We start from the raw sequence: 20,476 nt of genomic DNA, 5'->3' as shown, positions 1-20,476 counted from the left end.
CCATAGTATCACCGTAGTATCCCCATACTATCACCATAGTATCCCCATAGTATCACCATAGTATCACCGTAGTATCACCATAGTATCACAATAGTGTCACCATAGTATCACCATAGTATCACCGTAGTATCACCATAGTATCACCGTAGTATCACCATAGTATCACCGTAGTGTCACCATACTATCACCATAGTATCACCGTAGTATCACCATAGTATCACCAGAGTATCACCATAGTATCACCATACTATCACCGTAGTATCACCGTAGTATCCCCATACTATCACCATAGTATCACCGTAGTATCACCATACTATCCCCGTAGTAACACCATAGTATCACCGTAGTGTCACCGTAGTATCACCATAGTATCACCATACTATCCCCGTAGTAACACCATAGTATCACCGTAGTGTCACCGTAGTATCAACGTAGTATCAAATCAAATCAAATCAAATTTATTTATATAGCCCTTCGTACATCAGCTGATATCTCAAAGTGCTGTACAGAAACCCAGCCTAAAACCCCAAACAGCAAACAATGCAGGTGTAAAAGCACGGTGGCTAGGAAAAACTCCCTAGAAAGGCCAAAACCTAGGAAGAAACCTAGAGAGGAACCGGGCTATGTGGGGTGGCCAGTCCTCTTCTGGCTGTGCCGGGTAGAGATTATAACAGAACATGACCAAGATGTTCAAATGTTCATAAATGACCAGCATGGTCAAATAATAATAAGGCAGAACAGTTGAAACTGGAGCAGCAGCACAGTCAGGTGGACTGGGGACAGCAAGGAGCCATCATGTCAGGTAGTCCTGGGGCACGGTCCTAGGGCTCAGGTCCTCCGAGAGAGAGAAAGAAAGAGCATATGTGGGGTGGCCAGTCCTCTTCTGGCTGTGCCGTCCTGATTATAACAGAACGTGGCCAAGATGTTCAAATGTTCATAAATGACCAGCATGGTTGAATAATAGTAAGGCAGAACAGTTGAAACTGGAGCAGGAGCATGGCCAGGTGGACTGGGGACAGCAAGGAGTCCTCATGTCAGGTAGTCCTGGGACATGGTCCTAGGGCCCAGGCCAGTTGAAACTGGAGCAGCAGCATGGCCAGGTGGACTGGGGACAGCAAGGAGTCATCATGTCAGGTAGTCCTGGGGCATGGTCCTAGGGCTCAGGTCCTCCGAGAGAGAGAAAGAAAGAGAGAAGGAGAGAATTAGAGAACGCACACTTAGATTCACACAGGACACCTGAATAGGACAGGAGAAGTACTCCAGATAAACAAACTGACCCTAGCCCCCGACACATAAACTACTGCAGCATAAATACTGGAGGCTGAGACAAGAGGGGTCAGGAGACACTGTGGCCCCATCCGAGGACACCCCGGACAGGGCCAAACAGGAAGGATATAACCCCACCCACTTTGCCAAAGCACAGCCCCCACACCACTAGAGGGAAATCTTCAACCACCAACTTACCATCCTGAGACAAGGCCGAGTATAGCCCACAAAGATCTCCGACACGGTACAACCCAAGGGGGGGACCCAGACAGGCCGACCACAACAGTGAATCAACCCACCCAGGTGACGCAGCCCCCCAGGGACGGCACGAGAGAGCCCCAGCAAGCCAGTGACTCAGCCCCCGTAACAGGGTTAGAGGCAGAGAATCCCAGTGGAAAGAGGGGAACCGGCCAGGCAGAGACAGCAAGTGCGGTTCGTTGCTCCAGAGCCTTTCCGTTCACCTTCCCACTCCTGGGCCAGACTACACTCAATCATATGACCCACTGAAGAGATGAGTCTTCAGTAAAGACTTAAAGGTTGAGACCGAGTTTGCGTCTCTGACATGGGTAGGCAGACCGTTCCATAAAAATGGAGCTCTATAGGAGAAAGCCCTGCCTCCAGCTGTTTGCTTAGAAATTCTAGGGACAATTAGGAGGCCTCGTCTTGTGACCGTAGCGTACGTGTAGGTATGTACGGCAGGACCAAATCAGAGAGGTAGGTAGGAGCAAGCCCATGTAATGCTTTGTAGGTTAGCAGTAAAACCTTGAAATCAGCCCTTGCTTTGACAGGAAGCCAGTGTAGAGAGGCTAGCACTGGAGTAATATGATCAAATTTTTTGGTTCTAGTCAGGATTCTAGCAGCCGTATTTAGCACTAACTGAAGTTTATTTAGTGCTTTATCCGGGTAGCCGGAAAATAGAGCATTGCAGTAGTCTAACCTAGAAGTGACAAAAGCATGGATTAATTTTTCTGCATCATTTTTGGACAGAAAGTTTCTGATTTTTGCAATGTTACGTAGATGGAAAAAAGCTGTCCTCGAAATGGTCTTGATATGTTCTTCAAAAGAGAGATCAGGGTCCAGAGTAACGCCGAGGTCCTTCACAGTTTTATTTGAGACGACTGTACAACCATTAAGATTAATTGTCAGATTCAACAGAAGATCTCTTTGTTTCTTGGGACCTAGAACAATCATCTCTGTTTTGTCCGAGTTTAATAGTAGAAAGTTTGCAGCCATCCACTTCCTTATGTCTGAAACACATGCTTCTAGCGAGGGCAATTTTGGGGCTTCACCATGTTTCATTGAAATGTACAGCTGTGTGTCATCTGCATAGCAGTGAAAGTTTACATTATGTTTTCGAATAACATCCCCAAGAGGTAAAATATATAGTGAAAACAATAGTGGTCCTAAAACAGAACCTTGAGGAACACCGAAATGTACAGTTGATTTGTCAGAGGATAAACCATTCACAGAGACAAACTGATATCTTTCCGACAGATAAGACCTAAACCAGGCCAGAACATGTCCGTGTAGACCAATTTGGGTTTCCAATCTCTCCAAAAGAATGTATCACCATACTATCCCCGTAGTAACACCATAGTATCACCATAGTATCACCGTAGTATCACCATAGTATCACCATAGTATCACAGTAGTATCACCATAGTATCACCATAGTATCACCATAGTATCACCGTAGTATCACCATAGTATCACCATAGTATCACCATAGTATCACCATAGTATCACCGTAGTATCACCATAGTATCACCATAGTATCACCATAGTATCACCGTAGTATCACCATAGTATCACCGTAGTATCACCATAGTATCACCATAGTATCACCATAGTATCACCATAGTATCACCATAGTATCACCATAGTATCACAGTAGTATCACCATAGTATCACCATAGTATCACCATAGTATCACCATAGTATCACAGTAGTATCACCATAGTATCACCATAGTATCACCATAGTATCACAGTAGTATCACCATAGTGTCACCATAGTATCACCATAGTATCACCATAGTATCACCATAGTATCACAGTAGTATCACCATAGTATCACCATAGTATCACCGTAGTATCACCATAGTATCACAGTAGTATCACCATAGTATCACCATAGTATCACCATAGTATCACCGTAGTATCACCATAGTATCACCATAGTATACATTAAGACTGTGTCTAAATCAGTCATATCTGTTGTTGTCAGTAAACTCAGCTTTGGTGAATGTGCCTGTTACCATGCCTTTAAATATCCACTCCCTAAGTGAAGGCCTAAGCCTTCAGCATGCAACGATCCAATGCCTGTCACATGTCCCCGGCACTTCTGTCAACACAAGGCATTTGATCCTGTCTGACGAGAACCTAGAAATCCCTATTGGCCTGGACTTACCCCTCCACTTTTCACCCCAGCCATCTATAGGCTACCTCCCTATGATATCCTACACACTGTCAGTCCAAAAAACACTAAGTAAAAGGCAAGCTTGTGGAAAATGTTTCTTGATAACGAACATGGTCATCTGTCAATTATAAAACAATGTATCTAATAAGGACTTTGGTGAAGTAAAGCTGTCCCAAGGAAACATCCCTCCCCCTGGGATGGATAGACCTACAACAAGGTTGTAAACCAACATTATATTAAAGGCCTAATGGTCACGTTTCAGGTTGCAGGACTAAATGTTTGTTATGAAGAGTTCATGTCACAGCCACACTATCCTTTCAAATGCTGATAGATACAGTAACATAACACTGCAGCCCGCCTGGTTTTCAACCATCCAAAGTTCCCTCATGTCACTCTGCTCCTCCACACACTCCACTGGCTTCCAGTCGGAGCTCACATCCACTACAAGACCATGGTACTTATCTACGGAACAGCACTAAGGAACTGCCACTTCAGGCTATGCTCAAACCCTACACCTTAACCCAAGCACTCTGTTCTGCCAGCTCGGGTCTCTTGAATGCACTAACTGTAAGTCGCTCTGGATAAGAGCATTTGCTAAATGACTCAAATATAATATAATAATATAATGTACTAGTAGGCATCTACACTGTAATTAGACTGCAGCCTGCAAGCACCATGATGTAAATTGGTGACTCTAGTTGGGAAGAGAGGGACCACTTTTCATGACTAGACAAGAAAAAAGTACCTGTCGTTACCATAAATTTGGTTTAATTTATTTGGGCTCTGCTACCACCTGGTGCTTGTTAGGCATACTTGTGCAACACCCTCTCCAGGTTGAAGTTACCCTGATATAGGATATACATCTTCAAACAAAAATATGAACAAATAATAAAACACGTTTGATTTTGAATTGCTACGAATTGTTTCATCTTATTTTTGCCGATTATCAAAGACCTCTGCGATTATTCGATAATTGTCTTCAGGCACAATACAAGGCCACGTACAAGAGATCTGGAGGTCCTTACTATATCCTGTCGCACTAATGACGACACCTCTGCTTTCAAACAAACACACAAAGGTATTTAAAATGCGATAAAACTGAATTGTTCCATTTAAACATGTGGCGAAATATTGTATTTAAACGATATGTTGTTTTAGATTTCGTTTAGGAGGAATAACGTCGCATGTTAAAGTTATCTAGTTTGCTTTTTGGCCAGCCTGTTACAGTTGCGCTCTAGTGTATTGGCACCCTTGTACGTCTATTTTAAATAATTCAATACGTCTTCAAATATACATTTAAAATCAAAAACGTGTTCACACGTGTACTGTGGTAAGTTGCAGGTCTTTTTACAAGGTAAAAACAGCCATTCAAATCGTGTTGAAAAGAGAACAGGATATTCTGCTTCATTATAACGTTACCACTGTGAACATGGCGAAGGGGAAAGAACTGTCTGAGGATGTAAGGAATTTGATTATAACCAAACATGGCCTTAAGCAAGGTTACAAGTCCATCTCCCGAGACCTTGGCATTGCTGTTTCCACAGTTCGTAATGTTATCAGGAAGCATGCTGTCCATGGAGTTGTAGTCAACCTCCCAGGACGTGGGCGCAAGAAGACTCTGGTTCCACCGGGTGAAAAAGAGAGAACTTGCAAGAAGAATCTGGTTCCACCAGTTGAAAAAGCAGTTCGTTCTGCATCTATCCAAAATAAAATGACATCTGTTTGTGATGCCACCAATGATGACAAGGAAAATGGTTCCGAGTCGACAGAGTCTCAGGTATGTGCTTTAGAACGACTGCTAAACGTTGTAGGTTATCTAGCTAGGCTGGCTAACACATTTAAAACAAGTCTTGCAATCTGAAATGGCAAACAAGTAACGAGCTAGATTCACACCTTAACTTGTAGGCTGGACAGTGAGTAGAGCAAGAATCTAAGGACAATAGAAGCGATGAGGGAAGTCGGAGGAAGATATTTTGAGGAGTCCAAAGCCAGAGAGCTAGAGAGAAACGACAGGGGGACTTCAACAGGGAGAGGGTGAGAGAGAGAACACACAGCTCCAGTTTAAGACCCAGAAAGAGTGAGAAGAGGTAAATGGATGTGGCCACATCTCACAACATTCATAATTTGCACAAGCACCTGAAGGTAAATGATGAGCCATTATGGTGTCTGGGTAATGTAGTGTTTCCCCATCACCTTGTTTCAGGACAAGGAACATCCACGGCTTCTCATCCCAGAGTTATGTCGTCTTTTCTACCAACTCGGCTGGGTTACTGGGACAGGGGGAGGGCTAAGTTTGAGACGTGGGTAAGTGCTCTGACTTTAATATTGTTGAATCATTTTAAAAATTCAAAACCTCATACGTGAGTGAGTGAGTGAGTGAGTGAGTGAGTGAGTGAGTGAGTGAGTGAGTGAGTGAGTGAGTGAGTGAGTGATGAATAAATAAATAAATAAATAAATATATTCTCTCTCTCTATCTCCCCATTTTGTTGTACCAAGAGATCAGATCTACATTGCCCCGTCTGGAGTGCAGAAGGAGAGACTACAGGTGAGCAGGGCTGGTGTTTTGCCTTCATATCATCATAGAGACTACAGGTGAGCAGGGCTGATGTTTTGCCTTCATATCATCATAGAGACTACAGGTGAGCAGGGCTGGTGTTTTGCCTTCATATCATCATAGAGACTACAGGTGAGCAGGGCTGGTGTTTTGCCTTCATATCATCATAGAGACTACAGGTGAGCAGGGCTGGTGTTTTGCCTTCATATCATCATAGAGACTACAGGTGAGCAGGGCTGGTGTTTTACCTTCATATCATCATAGAGACTACAGGTGAGCAGGGCTGGTGTTTTGCCTTCATATCATCATAGAGACTACAGGTGAGCAGGGCTGGTGTTTTGCCTTCATATCATCATAGAGACTACAGGTGAGCAGGGCTGGTGTTTTGCCTTCATATCATCATAGAGACTACAGGTGAGCAGGGCTGGTGTTTTGCCTTCATATCATCATAGAGACTACAGGTGAGCAGGGCTGGTGTTTAGCCTTCATATCATCATAGAGACTACAGGTGAGCAGGGCTGGTGTTTTGCCTTCATATCATCATAGAGACTACAGGTGAGCAGGGCTGGTGTTTTGCCTTCATATCATCATAGAGACTACAGGTGAGCAGGGCTGGTGTTTTGCCTTCATATCATCATAGAGACTACAGGTGAGCAGGGCTGGTGTTTTGCCTTCATATCATCATAGAGATTTAGCAGGTGAGCAGGGCTGGTGTTTTGCATATCATCTAGAGACTACAGGTGAGCAGGGCTGGTGTTTTGTCATATCATCATAGAGACTACAGGTGAGCAGGGCTGGTGTTTTGCCTTCATATCATCATAGGACTACAGGTGAGCAGGGCTGGTGTTATCATCATAGAGACTACGCCATGCTCTATCAATGAGCTACAGAGACTACAGGTGAGCAGGGCTGGTGTTTTGCCTTCATATCATCATAGAGACTACAGGTGAGCAGGGCTGGTGTTTTGCCTTCATATCATCATAGAGACTACAGGTGAGCAGGGCTGGTGTTTTGCCTTCATATCATCATAGAGACTACAGGTGAGCAGGGCTGGTGTTTTGCCTTCATATCATCATAGAGACTACAGGTGAGCAGGGCTGGTGTTTTACCTTCATATCATCATAGAGACTACAGGTGAGCAGGGCTGGTGTTTTGCCTTCATATCATCATAGAGACTACAGGTGAGCAGGGCTGGTGTTTTGCCTTCATATCATCATAGAGACTACAGGTGAGCAGGGCTGGTGTTTTGCCTTCATATCATCATAGAGACTACAGGTGAGCAGGGCTGGTGTTTAGCCTTCATATCATCATAGAGACTACAGGTGAGCAGGGCTGGTGTTTTGCCTTCATATCATCATAGAGACTACAGGTGAGCAGGGCTGGTGTTTTGCCTTCATATCATCATAGAGACTACAGGTGAGCAGGGCTGGTGTTTTACCTTCATATCATCATAGAGACTACAGGTGAGCAGGGCTGGTGTTTTGCCTTCATATCATCATAGAGACTACAGGTGAGCAGGGCTGGTGTTTTACCTTCATATCATCATAGAGACTACAGGTGAGCAGGGCTGGTGTTTTACCTTCATATCATCATAGAGACTACAGGTGAGCAGGGCTGGTGTTTTACCTTCATATCATCATAGAGACTACAGGTGAGCAGGGCTGGTGTTTTGCCTTCATATCATCATAGAGACTACAGGTGAGCAGGGCTGGTGTTTTGCCTTCATATCATCATAGAGACTACAGGTGAGCAGGGCTGGTGTTTTACCTTCATATCATCATAGAGACTACAGGTGAGCAGGGCTGGTGTTTTACCTTCATATCATCATAGAGACTGAGCAGGGCAGGTGAGCAGGGCTGGTGTTTTGCCTTCATATCATCATAGAGACTACAGGTGAGCAGGGCTGGTGTTTTGCCTTCATATCATCATAGAGACTACAGGTGAGCAGGGCTGGTGTTTTGCCTTCATATCATCATAGAGACTACAGGTGAGCCGGGCTGGTGTTTAGCCTTCATATCATCAGAGCCAACTTGGACTACTTAGTTTGACAGTTTCTGGAGATGTGTTTTTTATGTGTGTGTTGCACCCTGTAGCCGGATGACATGTTTGTCTGTGATGTGGAGGAGAGAGACATCAGCTCCCCACCCCCCTGGAAGAACCTGAAGAAGAGCCAGTGCACCCCTCTGTTCATGAATGCCTTCACTATGAGAGGTGAGCTCTCTGTCCATGATTGATACACTATGAGAGGTGAGCTCTCTGTTAATGAATGATACATTATGAGAGGTGAGCTCTCTGTTAATGAATGATACATTATGAGAGGTGAGCTCTCTCTGTTAATGAATGATAGTCTATGAGGGTGAGCTCTCTGTTAATGAATGATACATTATGAGAGGTGAGCTCTCTGTCCATGATTGATACACTATGAGGGGTGAGCTCTCTCTGTTAATGAATGATACATTATGAGAGGTGAGCTCTCTGTTAATGAATGATAGTCTATGAGGGGTGAGCTCTCTCTGTTAATGAATGATACACTATGAGAGGTGAGCTCTCTGTTAATGAATGATACACTATGAGAGGTGAGCTCTCTGTTAATGAATGATACACTATGAGAGGTGAGCTCTCTGTTAATGAATGATACACTATGAGGGGTGAGCTCTCTCTGTTAATGATTGATACACTATGAGAGGTGAGCTCTCTCTGTTAATGAATGATACATTATGAGAGGTGAGCTCTCTGTTAATGAATGATACACTATGAGAGGTGAGCTCTCTCTGTTAATGAATGATACACTATGAGGGGTGAGCTCTCTGTTAATGAATGATACACTATGAGAGGTGAGCTCTCTGTTAATGAATGATACACTATGAGAGGTGAGCTCTCTCTGTTAATGAATGATACATTATGAGGGGTGAGCTCTCTGTTAATGAATGATAGCCTATGAGGGGTGAGCTCTCTCTGTTAATGAATGATACACTATGAGAGGTGAGCTCTCTGTTAATGAATGATACACTATGAGAGGTGAGCTCTCTGTTAATGAATGATACACTATGAGGGGTGAGCTCTCTGTTAATGAATGATACACTATGAGAGGTGAGCTCTCTGTTAATGAATGATACATTATGAGAGGTGAGCTCTCTGTTAATGAATGATACACTATGAGAGGTGAGCTCTCTGTTAATGAATGATACATTAGGGCTGGTGTTTTACCTCATATCATGAGAGGTGAGCTCTCTGTTAATGAATGATACACTATGAGAGGTGAGCTCTCTCTGTTAATGAATGATACATTATGAGGGGTGAGCTCTCTCTGTTAATGAATGATACATTATGAGAGGTGAGCTCTCTGTTAATGAATGATACATTATGAGGGGTGAGCTCTCTCTGTTAATGAATGATACATTATGAGGGGTGAGCTCTCTCTGTTAATGAATGATACACTATGAGAGGTGAGCTCTCTCTGTTAATGATTGATACACTGAGAGGTGAGCTCTCTGTTAATGAATGATAGTCTATGAGAGGTGAGCTCTCTCTGTTAATGATTGATACACTATGAGAGGTGAGCTCTCTGTTAATGATTGATACACTATGAGAGGTGAGCTCTCTCTGTTAATGAATGATACATTATGAGAGGTGAGCTCTCTGTTAATGAATGATACATTATGAGGGGTGAGCTCTCTCTGTTAATGAATGATACACTATGAGAGGTGAGCTCTCTGTTAATGAATGATACATTATGAGGGGTGAGCTCTCTCTGTTAATGAATGATACACTATGAGAGGTGAGCTCTCTGTTAATGAATGATACACTATGAGGGGTGAGCTCTCTCTGTTAATGAATGATAGTCTATGAGAGGTGACTTCTCTGTCCATGATTGATACACTGAGAGGTGAGCTCTCTGTTAATGATTGATACACTATGAGAGGTGAGCTCTCTCTGTTCATGAATGATAGCCTATGAGGGGTGAGCTTTATTCACAGACCTGGAAATAGGCCAACATGCTAACTGTCTCCCTCCTGTTCCTCAGCGGCGCAGGCCGTCATCCACACCCACTCCAAGGCTGCCGTCATGGCAACTCTGTTTTATCCTGGCAAGGAATTCCGCATAACTCACCAGGAGATGATAAAGGGAATCCGCAAGGGCACCTCCAGAACCAACTACAGGTAGGCACATGGCTAGGACACCTCCAGAACCAACTACAGGTAGGCACATGGCTAGGACACCTCCAGAACCAACTACAGGTGGGCACATGGCTAGGACACCTCCAGAACCAACTACAGGTAGGCACATGGCTAGGACACCTCCAGAACCAACTACAGGTAGGCACATGGCTAGGACACCTCCAGAACCAACTACAGGTAGGCACATGGCTAGGACACCTCCAGAACCAACTACAGGCGGGCAGGTTGCGAGGACACCTCCAGCGCCAACTACGGGCGGGCAGGTTGCGAGGGCACCTCCAGCACCACTATGGGTGGGCCGAGGGCACCTCCAGCACCAACTACGGGCAGGGCAGGGCACCTCCAGCACCAACTATGGGTGGGCAGGTTGCGAGCACACCTCCAGCACCAACTACGGGTGGGCAGGTTTGTGAGGGCACCTCCAGCACCAACTACGGGTGGGCAGGTTGCGAGGGCACCTCCAGCACCAACTATGGGTGGGCAGGTTTGCGAGGGCACCTCCAGCACCAACTACGGGTGGGCAGGTTGCGAGGGCACCTCCAGCACCAACTATGGGTGGGCAGGTTGCGAGCACACCTCCAGCACCAACTACGGGTGGGCAGGTTGCGAGCACACCTCCAGCACCAACTACGGGTGGGCAGGTTGCGAGCACACCTCCAGCACCAACTATGGGTGGGCAGGTTGCGAGGACACCTCCAGCACCAACTACGGGTGGGCAGGTTGCGAGGGTACCTCCAGCACCAACTACGGGTGGGCAGGTTGCGAGGGTACCTCCAGCACCAACTATGGGTGGGCAGGTTGCGAGGACACCTCCAGCACCAACGACGGCCGTATAAGTGCTCAATGGGAAAGGAGATTTCCTAGTCAGTTGTCCAAATGAATGTATTCAACTGAAATGTGTCTTTCACATTTAACCCAACCCCTCTGAATCAGATGTGCGGGGGGCTGCCTGTATCAACATCCACGTCTTCGGCACCCAGGGAACAGTGGGTTAACTGCCTTGCTCAGGGGCAGAATGACAGATTTTTACCTTGTCAGCTCAGGGTGTTTCGATTCAGCAATCTTACGGTTACTGGCCCAACACTCTAATCACTAAGCTACCTGCCAATGTGCTACAGTGTGAATGTCTGTACTGAACCAGTCCAGCCCCAGCAGCTTATGGAAATGAATGTGGGAATCCAGATGTTACCTTGTAACTCCTGTCAATTCTGGCACATTTTCATTCAGGGGAAACTGACACTTGATTTTAGATAGTGGCCCTATTGACTATGCATTCTGCTCACACACTGACGTTGATGTGTGTGTGTGTAGATATGATGAAACCCTGGTGGTCCCCATCATTGAGAACACCCCGGAGGAGCAGGACCTGAAGGAGCGCATGGCGCTGGCCATGGAGCAGTACCCAGACTCCTGTGCGGTCCTCATCCGGCGCCACGGCGTCTACGTGTGGGGGGAGTCCTGGGAGAAAGCCAAGACCATGTGAGTTAATGAATGATTATGAAGTAACACAATGTTTTATAGAAGTGAATAATTATAAATAGTCTAAAAGTAATGTTTGTCGAAGTATTACTGTGAATGTGTCATTTAGACTGACTTTATCACTGTTTTTAAATGCATCATTGGTGCTTTCTAGAGGTTTGTGTGGTAGTGGGTTATCCACGTGTCTTGTTCCAGGTGTGAATGTTATGACTACCTATTTGACATCGCCGTCCAAATGAAGCAGAGTGGAATGGATCCTTCAGCACCACCCGTTGAAGAGAACCATTACTACGATGTCCAACCATCCCAATAAATGGAGGCAAACTATCAGGTCCTAAAATGAACACCTGCCAAATGTGGATTTTTTCCCCAGCCATGTCACCGGGTGGTCAGGACTTCACAGTGAAAGTATTTCACTCACATTTGTGAATATAGAAAGTCAAGTTTGATCACATTTATAGTGACATATATGCTGCACTTGCTGTTTTCAAAATATTTCTGCCGTTTTTGTTTCATAGCTTGTAATATATAGCCTGTTCCACCTCGCTCTGCAACACAGCCTGGCTGGGGGACTGTGCGCACGTGAAGAGCTGAGTGAAAGATTACATTTTTAGAAGCGCTGTGCACAGGCATAAAAGTTGGTCTAATTTACTTGAAAAGAAAGTCTACTGAAGTGAGACTTTGTCCTTGTGTGTTCTTGGCTATTTACATTGTTTTGTTCATAAACTAGGTTGTTTTTCTATGTTTGAGTTTCAACTGCTTGTGAAGAGAAGACCACGCTTCTACTAGTCAATCTCACAGGCAGAAACGATACTGTTTTGCATTGCCACGGTAACCACCCTCCCTTAAAGGTGCAGGTGAACATTTTTGTCTCTGATATTTTGGTTAAAAATTAAATTAATGAATATACCAATTTTACTTCTTACTAGTAATACACTTATTGTTTTTAGAAACATTACAATGCTTGCTCATCTGTTTGTTTTGTTGGTGTAATTTTATGGAAAATATTTTGGCTGGTAAAAGAATCTGTGTGGCTGGTAGATTTAAAATAATTCCTGCCACAGTGGCTTTTGTACCAAAAACTACATTTTATGTCCTGCAAACAATCATTAGAAATGTCTATGTATTTTAATATACTCTATCTACAGTAATAGTAGAATGGTGTTATACAATATTTTACCCCCAAAACCTCTTATTGGTCCTTAAAAGACAGACTGGCTGTTGTTGTCAAATTGGCTGGACCTGAGCCACACACTAACCCATTGTGTTACAGACACAGACTTTATTTGATGAGATTTGCTGGCCTCACAAATGACGTGTAGCTCCTTTTTTTAAAATTCTTTGTGGTCTAAGTTTATTTAATCTCTTTTTAAAGATTATGCTTTCCACAATAACGCCACTTGTATTGGCCTCTCGTATTGACATGTGCAGTTGTAGAGCAACATGAGGAGCCTGTCTCATGTTAAAATGGGTGTCAAAGAAACATTTGAGCTGTTAAAGGTGACTGGTCTTACTCTGACCAGACAGTCTGTATCACTACCATCTGAACTATTACAAGATTGTTAAGTGTCTATTCTCTCTCTTGAGCATTCAATGGAATCTGAAAGAATTAGACATCTAGGTGGGGGGTTGGTGTGTCATATCACAGAAACACCTGTCTGCACTTATAGAATTCAAATGTAGCGGGAGTCAACTAGGGTTATTGTCTTGCATACTGCAAATCAAACAGCCTGACGGATGTGGATTGTCCACAGGCGAACAGACGTTTCACATAATATAGCAAAACATGATCAATAATGATGAGGATTCATTTTAAAGTGTGCAAACGTTGTTTTTTTTTTCCGATTGTATTATGAAATGTAAATGTGTGCTGGGATTGGTTGATATTTACTCCGAGACAAAGGAAGTTGCATAGAAGATAGTTGGTGCGGGATTCTTCCAATTCAGCCCTCTGTCTTCCTGAATGTGTCTTCCTTCCTTTATCCAATGGGTTCTACCAGTCCATTGCATGGTCGCTGTCCACGTTCATGTTGTGCAGAACCTCCAATTCCAGGATTTAGATTCTGCCGTGGTCCATGGTGCTGAGTCTCAGATCACTGCTGTGTCCTTGTTTGTCTAGATCTAACATTCTATATGTTTTAAGTACTGGGATTTTATTAAGCGCGATTACTGTGGGTAACCAACCTTTGCTTGACTGTTCAGCATAGCAGGTTAAATGTTAGGTTCACCCGAATTAGAAGTGTTGATACCCTCTCCCTGATTTTTGTTGGAGAAAATCATATATTAGTCTTAGACAGTGCCTTCAGAAAGTATTCATACCCTAGAAGTAGCAGGCAAGGTGATCCCATCTCACTTCTGCTGTTTTTGTCTAGGGAGACCCTGGCCCAGGCAATTCGACAATCCAAAAATTACACCAATATCTCAAATCTACGGATCATAGCATATCATTATACGCCGACGATATCTTACTTTATCTAGACAGTTTATCCTAATTCCTCCCAAGAGCTTTGAAGATCATAGACAAATTCAGCTCCATCTCAATAAATCTAACCAAATCTGCCTCTCAACCCTGAGGGAAGACTCCATATCTACCAATGGAATCCCAATTGTTTCCCCCTTCTGGCTATTGGGATGAAATCCATAATGTGGTTTGAAAGTGTGTATTTTTAATTGAGACTTTATTTAACTAGGCAAGTCAATTAAGAACAAATTCTTATTTACAATGACGGCCAAACTCAGACCACGCTGTGCGCCGCCCTATGGGACTCTAACAAGGCTGGGTGTGATACAGTCTGGAATCGAACCAGGGACTCTAGTGATGCCTCTTGCACTGAGATGCATTGCCTTAGACCACTGCGCCACTCAGGAGCCATATATATACATATATGAGAGCAAGGTAAGTGAGCCGGATACAAATGAACAAACATACAAAGAGGGGAAGAACGAGGACGATCCGTATCAAACTTTAAATGGTATTTCCAGGCACAAGCATTTCACCCCCATCATAAATTGGTTTAGACATGATTCTTCTGCCCCCTGGCTGAGTATAGTGAGAAATGTAGTGTCTCCTATTGCCCTGGAAGAGGTGGTCTCCACTGATATATCCCATAAACAATGTAATATGGTGTCTCCTATTGGTCTGGAAGAGGTGGTCTCCACTGATATAATCCCTTAAACAATGTAATATGGAGTCTCCTATTGCCCTGGAAGAGGTGGTCTCCACTGATATATCCCATAAACAATGTAATATGGTGTCTCCTATTGCCCTGGAAGAGGTGGTCTCCACTGATATATTTAAACAATGTAATTGGAGTCTCCTATTGCCCTGGAAGAGGTGGTCTCCACTGATATATCCCTTAAACAATGTAATATGGAGTCTCCTATTACCCTGGAAGAGGTGGTCTCCACTGATATATCCCTTGTAAACTACATTTTGGTCCTATTATTGCCCACACAATATAAATTTGATGTAACATTTAAAAACATTGTTACTGGGAATCAAAATGCCATGTGATCTGGAGGGTGTCCTTTTGCAACAATGGTCCAAAAACTACTGTCGAAATCATGGACAGTAGTGGTTTGAGAACGTTCCAGGATTTGAAAGAACATGTACACATTACCAGGCAAATTATTTATTTTCTTCTAATTTGAGGTGCAATGCTGGCCCAGAGTCCCTTGGGAAATACAATTTGCAAACCATCCAATGATGTGATTTATAAATAAATGATCTGGGCTCCCAAAGAAAAGATCTCCCTTATAAAGCAGATATTCTGAGATGACAGATCTTATTGAATCTGAACAACCCTTTAACTGGAACAGAATATGATCTTGATCTTGGCATCCCATAATCCGAACCATAAATGTATACACTTATACAGACTATATTTGACACCAAGAAAATGTTTTTTGATTAAATTGGCCAGAACTCCCCAACTGTTCACTGTGTCCCCTAAATCAGGTAGACACATTCCTCCATATGATGTGGGAGTGCCCTGCAGTTAAATGATATTGGGGCAAAGTGATTCAATTAATTTTCATGTACATTAATGTAAATATTCCAATGCTTTGCATCTGTTACTTAACGATAATAGCTCCTTGAATCAATTAATCCGAGACGATTACTGCTGACTCTTAGATGCCAATCACCTGACTCCCAATTCGCCAAGGGCTACAGTTACTATTAGAAGTTACTACATTTATAATTAGCGACAGCAGGAATAAATGGTGCAAATCAGGGAACAATTGAGACCTGGACAAATATACTTGACTCTGTAAAGAATAATCTCAGACCCAGCCCAACACAGAAATAAACCATTCATAAAAGCCCAACAAGCCTACAAACAATATATGTAGTGCCATCAGAGTATTCACACCCCTTGACTTATTCCGCATTTTATTGTTACAGCCTGAATTCAGAACAGATTAAATATATCTACATAAAATACTCCATAACGACAAAGTGAAAACATGTTTTTAGAAATCTTAGTACATTTAAACTATGTAAATTAAATCTGTGTTTCATTTTCAATAAGTATTCACACCCCTGAGTCAATACTTTGTAGAAGCACCTTTGGTGGCTATTACAGCTTTGAGTCGTCTTGGGGATGTCTGGATCAGCTTTGAGTTGTCTTAGGGATGTCTGTATCAGCTTTGAGTTGTCTTAGGGATGTCTGTATCAGCTTTGAGTTGTCTGGATGTCTGTATCTGCTTTGAGTTGTCTTAGGGATGTCTGGATCAGCTTTGAGTTGTCTTAGGGATGTCTGTATCAGCTTTGAGTTGTCTTAGGGATGTCTGTATAAGCTTTGAGTTGTCTTAGGGATGTTTGTATCAGCTTTGAGTTGTCTTAGGGATGTCTGTATCAGCTTTGAGTTGTCTGAGGGATGTCTGGATCTGCTTTGAGTTGTCTTAGGGATGTCTGGATCTGCTTTTGCTCGTCTTGGGGATGTCTGGATCTGCTTTGCACATCTGGATTTGGGGATTTTCTCCCATTCTTCCTTGCAGATTTTTTCAATCTCTGTTAAGTTAGATGGGGATTGGCCTTGAAGAGCAATCTTCAAGTTTTTCCACAGATTTTGCATGGGATTCAAGTCTGGGCTTTGGCTGGGCCACTAAAGGACTTTCACATTCTTGTTCTGAATCCATTCTAGCGTTGCTTTGACTGTATGCTTGGGGTTATTATCCTGTTGGAATGTGAATCTTGTTCTCATCAATGATTTTCATGTATTTGGTTCCATCCATTGTTCCCTCTATCCTTACCAGACTTCCTGTTCCTGCAGCTGGACAGCATCCCCATAGCATGATGCTGCCACCACCATACTTCATGGTAGGGATGGGTTGATGAGCTGTGCCTGATTTTCTCCAGACACAGCATTTTGCATTCAGGCCAAAGAGTAATTTTTTAAAGTTTTTGCTCTGAATCTTTCACGTGTCTTTTTGTAAACTCTAGGTGTGCTGTCATGTGCCTTTTCTCAGGAGTGGCTTCCATCTGGCCACTCTCTGGGTAGTTCCATATTTTGTTTCCATTTACCAATGATGGAGACCACTGTGCTCTTCGAAACTTTCAACACTCTAGAAGTGTTTTCTAAATTATGTCCAAACAATTGAATTTATCACAGGTGGACTCCAATCAAGTTGTAGTGACATCTCAAGGATAATCAAAGGAAATTGGATGCACCTGAGCTCAATTTGGAGTGTCATATATTCCACATTTTGTTGTTACAGCCTGAATTCCACACACAATACCCCATAATGACAAAGTGAAAACATGTTTTCAGATATTTTAGCAAATCTATTGAAAATGAAATACAGAAATATCTCATTTACATACGTATTCACACCCCTGAGACAATACACCTTTGGCGCTCTAAGAGCGTTGCACACCTGGATTGTACAATATTTGCAAGTTGGTTGTTCATCATTGCTTGTCAGCCATTTTCATGTCTTGACATAGATTTTCAAGCTGATTTAAGTCATAACTGTAACTCGGCCCCTCAGGAATATTCAATGTGGTCTTGGAAAGCAACTCCAGTGTATATTTGGCCTTGTGTTTTAGGTTATTGTCCTGCTGAAAGGTGAATTTGTCTCCCAGTGTCTGTTGAAAGCAGACTGAACCAGATTTATTTTAAGGATTTTGCCAGTGTTTAGCTCCATTTAGTTTCTTTTTATGATAAAAAAAAACCCTCCTTGTCCTTGCATACCCATAACATGATGCAGCCACCACTATGCTTGAAAATATGAAGAGAGGCACTCAGTGATGTGTTGGATTTGCTCCAAACATAACGCTTTGTATTCAGGACATAATTCCTTTGCCAATTGTTTTGTCAGCTTTACTTTAGTGACTTATTGGAAACAGGAAGCATGTTTTGGAATATTTTTATATCTTCCTTCATCTCACACTGTCATTTAGGTTAGTATAGTGGAGTAACTACAATGTTGTTGATCCATCTTCAGTGTTCTCCTACCACAGCCATTAAACTCTGTAACAGTTTTAAAGTCACCATTGGCATCTTTGTGAAATCCCTGAATGGTTTCCTTCCTCTCCAGTAATTGAATTAGGAAGGACGCCTGTATCTTTGTAGTGACTGGGTGTATTGATACACCATCCAAAGTGTAATGAATAACTTCACAGCTCAAAGGGATTTTCAATGTCTGTTTTTGTTGTTGTTGTTGACCAATCTACCAATAGGTGATCTTCTTTGCTTGGCATTGGAAAACCTCCCTGGTCTTTGTGGTTAAATCTGTGTTTGAAATTCACTGAGCGACCTTATAGATAATTGCATGTGAGGGGTACAGCGATGAGGTGGTTATTTTAAAATCTGGTTAAGTGTGCCTTGCTGGTTAAGTGTGCCTTGAATTTTAATAAATCCCTGACAGTGTCACCAGCAAAGCACCCCAACACCATGATGTCCTGATTCACGCAGTCTCCTCTTAACAGTTGATGTTGATGTCTGTTACTTGAACTCTGTAAAGACTTTATTTAGGCTAGAATCTGAGGCGCTGTTAACTCTAATGAACATATCCTCTGCAGCAGAGGTAACTCTGGGTCTTCCTTTGCTGTGGCGGTCTTCATGAGAGGTACTTTCATCATAGCGATTGATGGTTTTTGCGAGTGCACTTGAAGAAACTTTCAAAGTTCTTGAAATGTTTCATTGACTGACCTTGATATCTTAAAGTCGATGATGGACTGTTGTTTCTCTTTGTTTATTTGAGGCAAAGGGTCACTACATTGAATCTCAAATATAAAATATATTTAGATTTGTTTAACACTTTTTTTGTTTACTACATGATTCCATGTGTGTGTTATTTCATAGTTTCGATGTCTCCACTATCATTCTACAATGTATAAAATAGTATAAATAAAAACACTTGAATGGGTAGGTGTTCACACTTTTGACTGGTGCTGGATATCAGACCAGGTTTTGTTCTACAGTATGTAGGGATGTAGAATGTGTCTAAATTGACAATGAGATAAAGTACAGCCTTGATATTCTTCTGAGGATATGCTTCTGCCAGCCTGGAATCATTATTTATTTAGACTAGAGAGAATCTGGTTTCTCCTCTGCATTAGACTTTCAACACTAGCCTGATATGTTTTAGAAGTTAGTTTTAGTTTGCTCCACAGAACGTGTAGATCAGGACTGTTTTGATCTACGTTAACTGATCTCCTACCAGATCTCCCAGGTGATAACTGAAACATTACAGACGCGCCCAACACATAGGGCTGACTGTCAGTCAACCTCACAGCCAGTCGTCTCCTGAGGACACTCCCCTGTGTAGTGGCAAAATGGAAGTCCCAGCGCTCCTGCCAGCGCTGCTTCCTTTCATTTCCATCATGGAATTCCACCCTGGCCTGCGTGTGCCACGCCGCCTCCAGTAACATCAGACAGACGGTGCCTGTGGATCCCACCTCTGTGGGCGCCGCCACTCTCCTGCTCTCATCCCTGTTCATCATCACACACCAGTGGGGAGTTCTTACAAGATGCTTCTCCATAAGCCCTACTGACTTCCCTCGTCTTGTCTGCTGTGTGTGCTGAACATATACCACTGGATTCAGAAGATCCCCTCTGTGTTGCTTAGCGAATGCTGTTAGAAATACACATTGTGATGGGCACATCACTGCTTGAAAATCGTGAAGAAATTCTTGTTTTGACAATATATTACACAAATGGATTTGTTAGCAATCCTTTATTCAGAAATTGGTTTTTTTAATGTCTATACAGTATGTCCATGTCCACTGCAAGAGCTACTCCTTCTTGAAAGACCATAAACAGAGTTTATTTTATTTTTAGAATATTTTTAGAATATGGAAAAGGCTGAATTGTTTGTCTGTATTTTTGCTCTTTGAACATGTGTGTTACAGGAGCTGAATGCATTGTGGGTCACCTACAGGAGGGGGTAACCTCAGTTCAGTGCTTTGTGGGTCACCTACAGGAGGGGTAACCTCAGTTCAGTGCTTTGTGGATCACCTACAGGAGGGGTAACCTCAGTTCAGTGCTTTGTGGATCACCTACAGGAAGGGTTATCCTCAGTTCAGTGCTTTGTGGGTCACCTACATGAGGGGTTAACCTCAGTTCAGTGCTTT

At 43.0% G+C, this 20,476-nt stretch overlaps 1 protein-coding gene across 4 annotated transcripts; it reads left to right on the top strand.

Annotated features, from left to right (window-relative positions):
* The first annotated feature begins 4,654 nt into the window (after window positions 1-4,654).
* LOC124033073 (APAF1 interacting protein) lies at window positions 4,655-12,947 on the top strand. Of its 4 annotated transcripts, none has more exons than XM_046344998.1 (8): window positions 4,655-4,762; window positions 5,229-5,461; window positions 5,888-5,988; window positions 6,181-6,229; window positions 8,332-8,449; window positions 10,263-10,398; window positions 11,728-11,895; window positions 12,091-12,947. In XM_046344998.1, the coding sequence occupies exons 2-8, from the start codon at window positions 5,396-5,398 to the stop codon at window positions 12,206-12,208; spliced, it is 756 nt and encodes a 251-aa protein (XP_046200954.1). In that variant the 5' UTR covers window positions 4,655-4,762; window positions 5,229-5,395; the 3' UTR covers window positions 12,209-12,947. The 4 variants fall into 4 exon arrangements, with proteins under 4 accessions (XP_046200954.1, XP_046200953.1, XP_046200956.1 ...); XM_046345000.1 differs by lacking the exon at window positions 4,655-4,762 and adding an exon at window positions 4,770-5,014; XM_046344999.1 differs by lacking the exon at window positions 4,655-4,762 and adding an exon at window positions 4,770-5,143.
* Window positions 12,948-20,476: the final 7,529 nt, after the last annotated feature.

Source organism: Oncorhynchus gorbuscha, linkage group LG04 (genome assembly GCF_021184085.1).
Source record: "Oncorhynchus gorbuscha isolate QuinsamMale2020 ecotype Even-year linkage group LG04, OgorEven_v1.0, whole genome shotgun sequence".
Classification (NCBI taxonomy): domain Eukaryota; kingdom Metazoa; phylum Chordata; class Actinopteri; order Salmoniformes; family Salmonidae; genus Oncorhynchus; species Oncorhynchus gorbuscha.
Note: the sequence above shows the minus strand (reverse complement) of the source record. Positions and strands in the feature narration are given on the sequence as shown.

Bases quoted from the DNA above. Each gene is read 5' to 3' on its own strand.
- LOC124033073 (XM_046344997.1), top strand. From the start codon at position 5,114: ATGGCGAAGGGGAAAGAACTGTCTGAGGATGTAAGGAATTTGATTATA. The intron at 5,989-6,180 runs GTAAGTGCTCTG...TGTTGTACCAAG, and splicing joins GGGCTAAGTTTGAGACGTGG to AGATCAGATCTACATTGCCC. The intron at 11,896-12,090 runs GTGAGTTAATGA...GTCTTGTTCCAG, and splicing joins TGGGAGAAAGCCAAGACCAT to GTGTGAATGTTATGACTACC.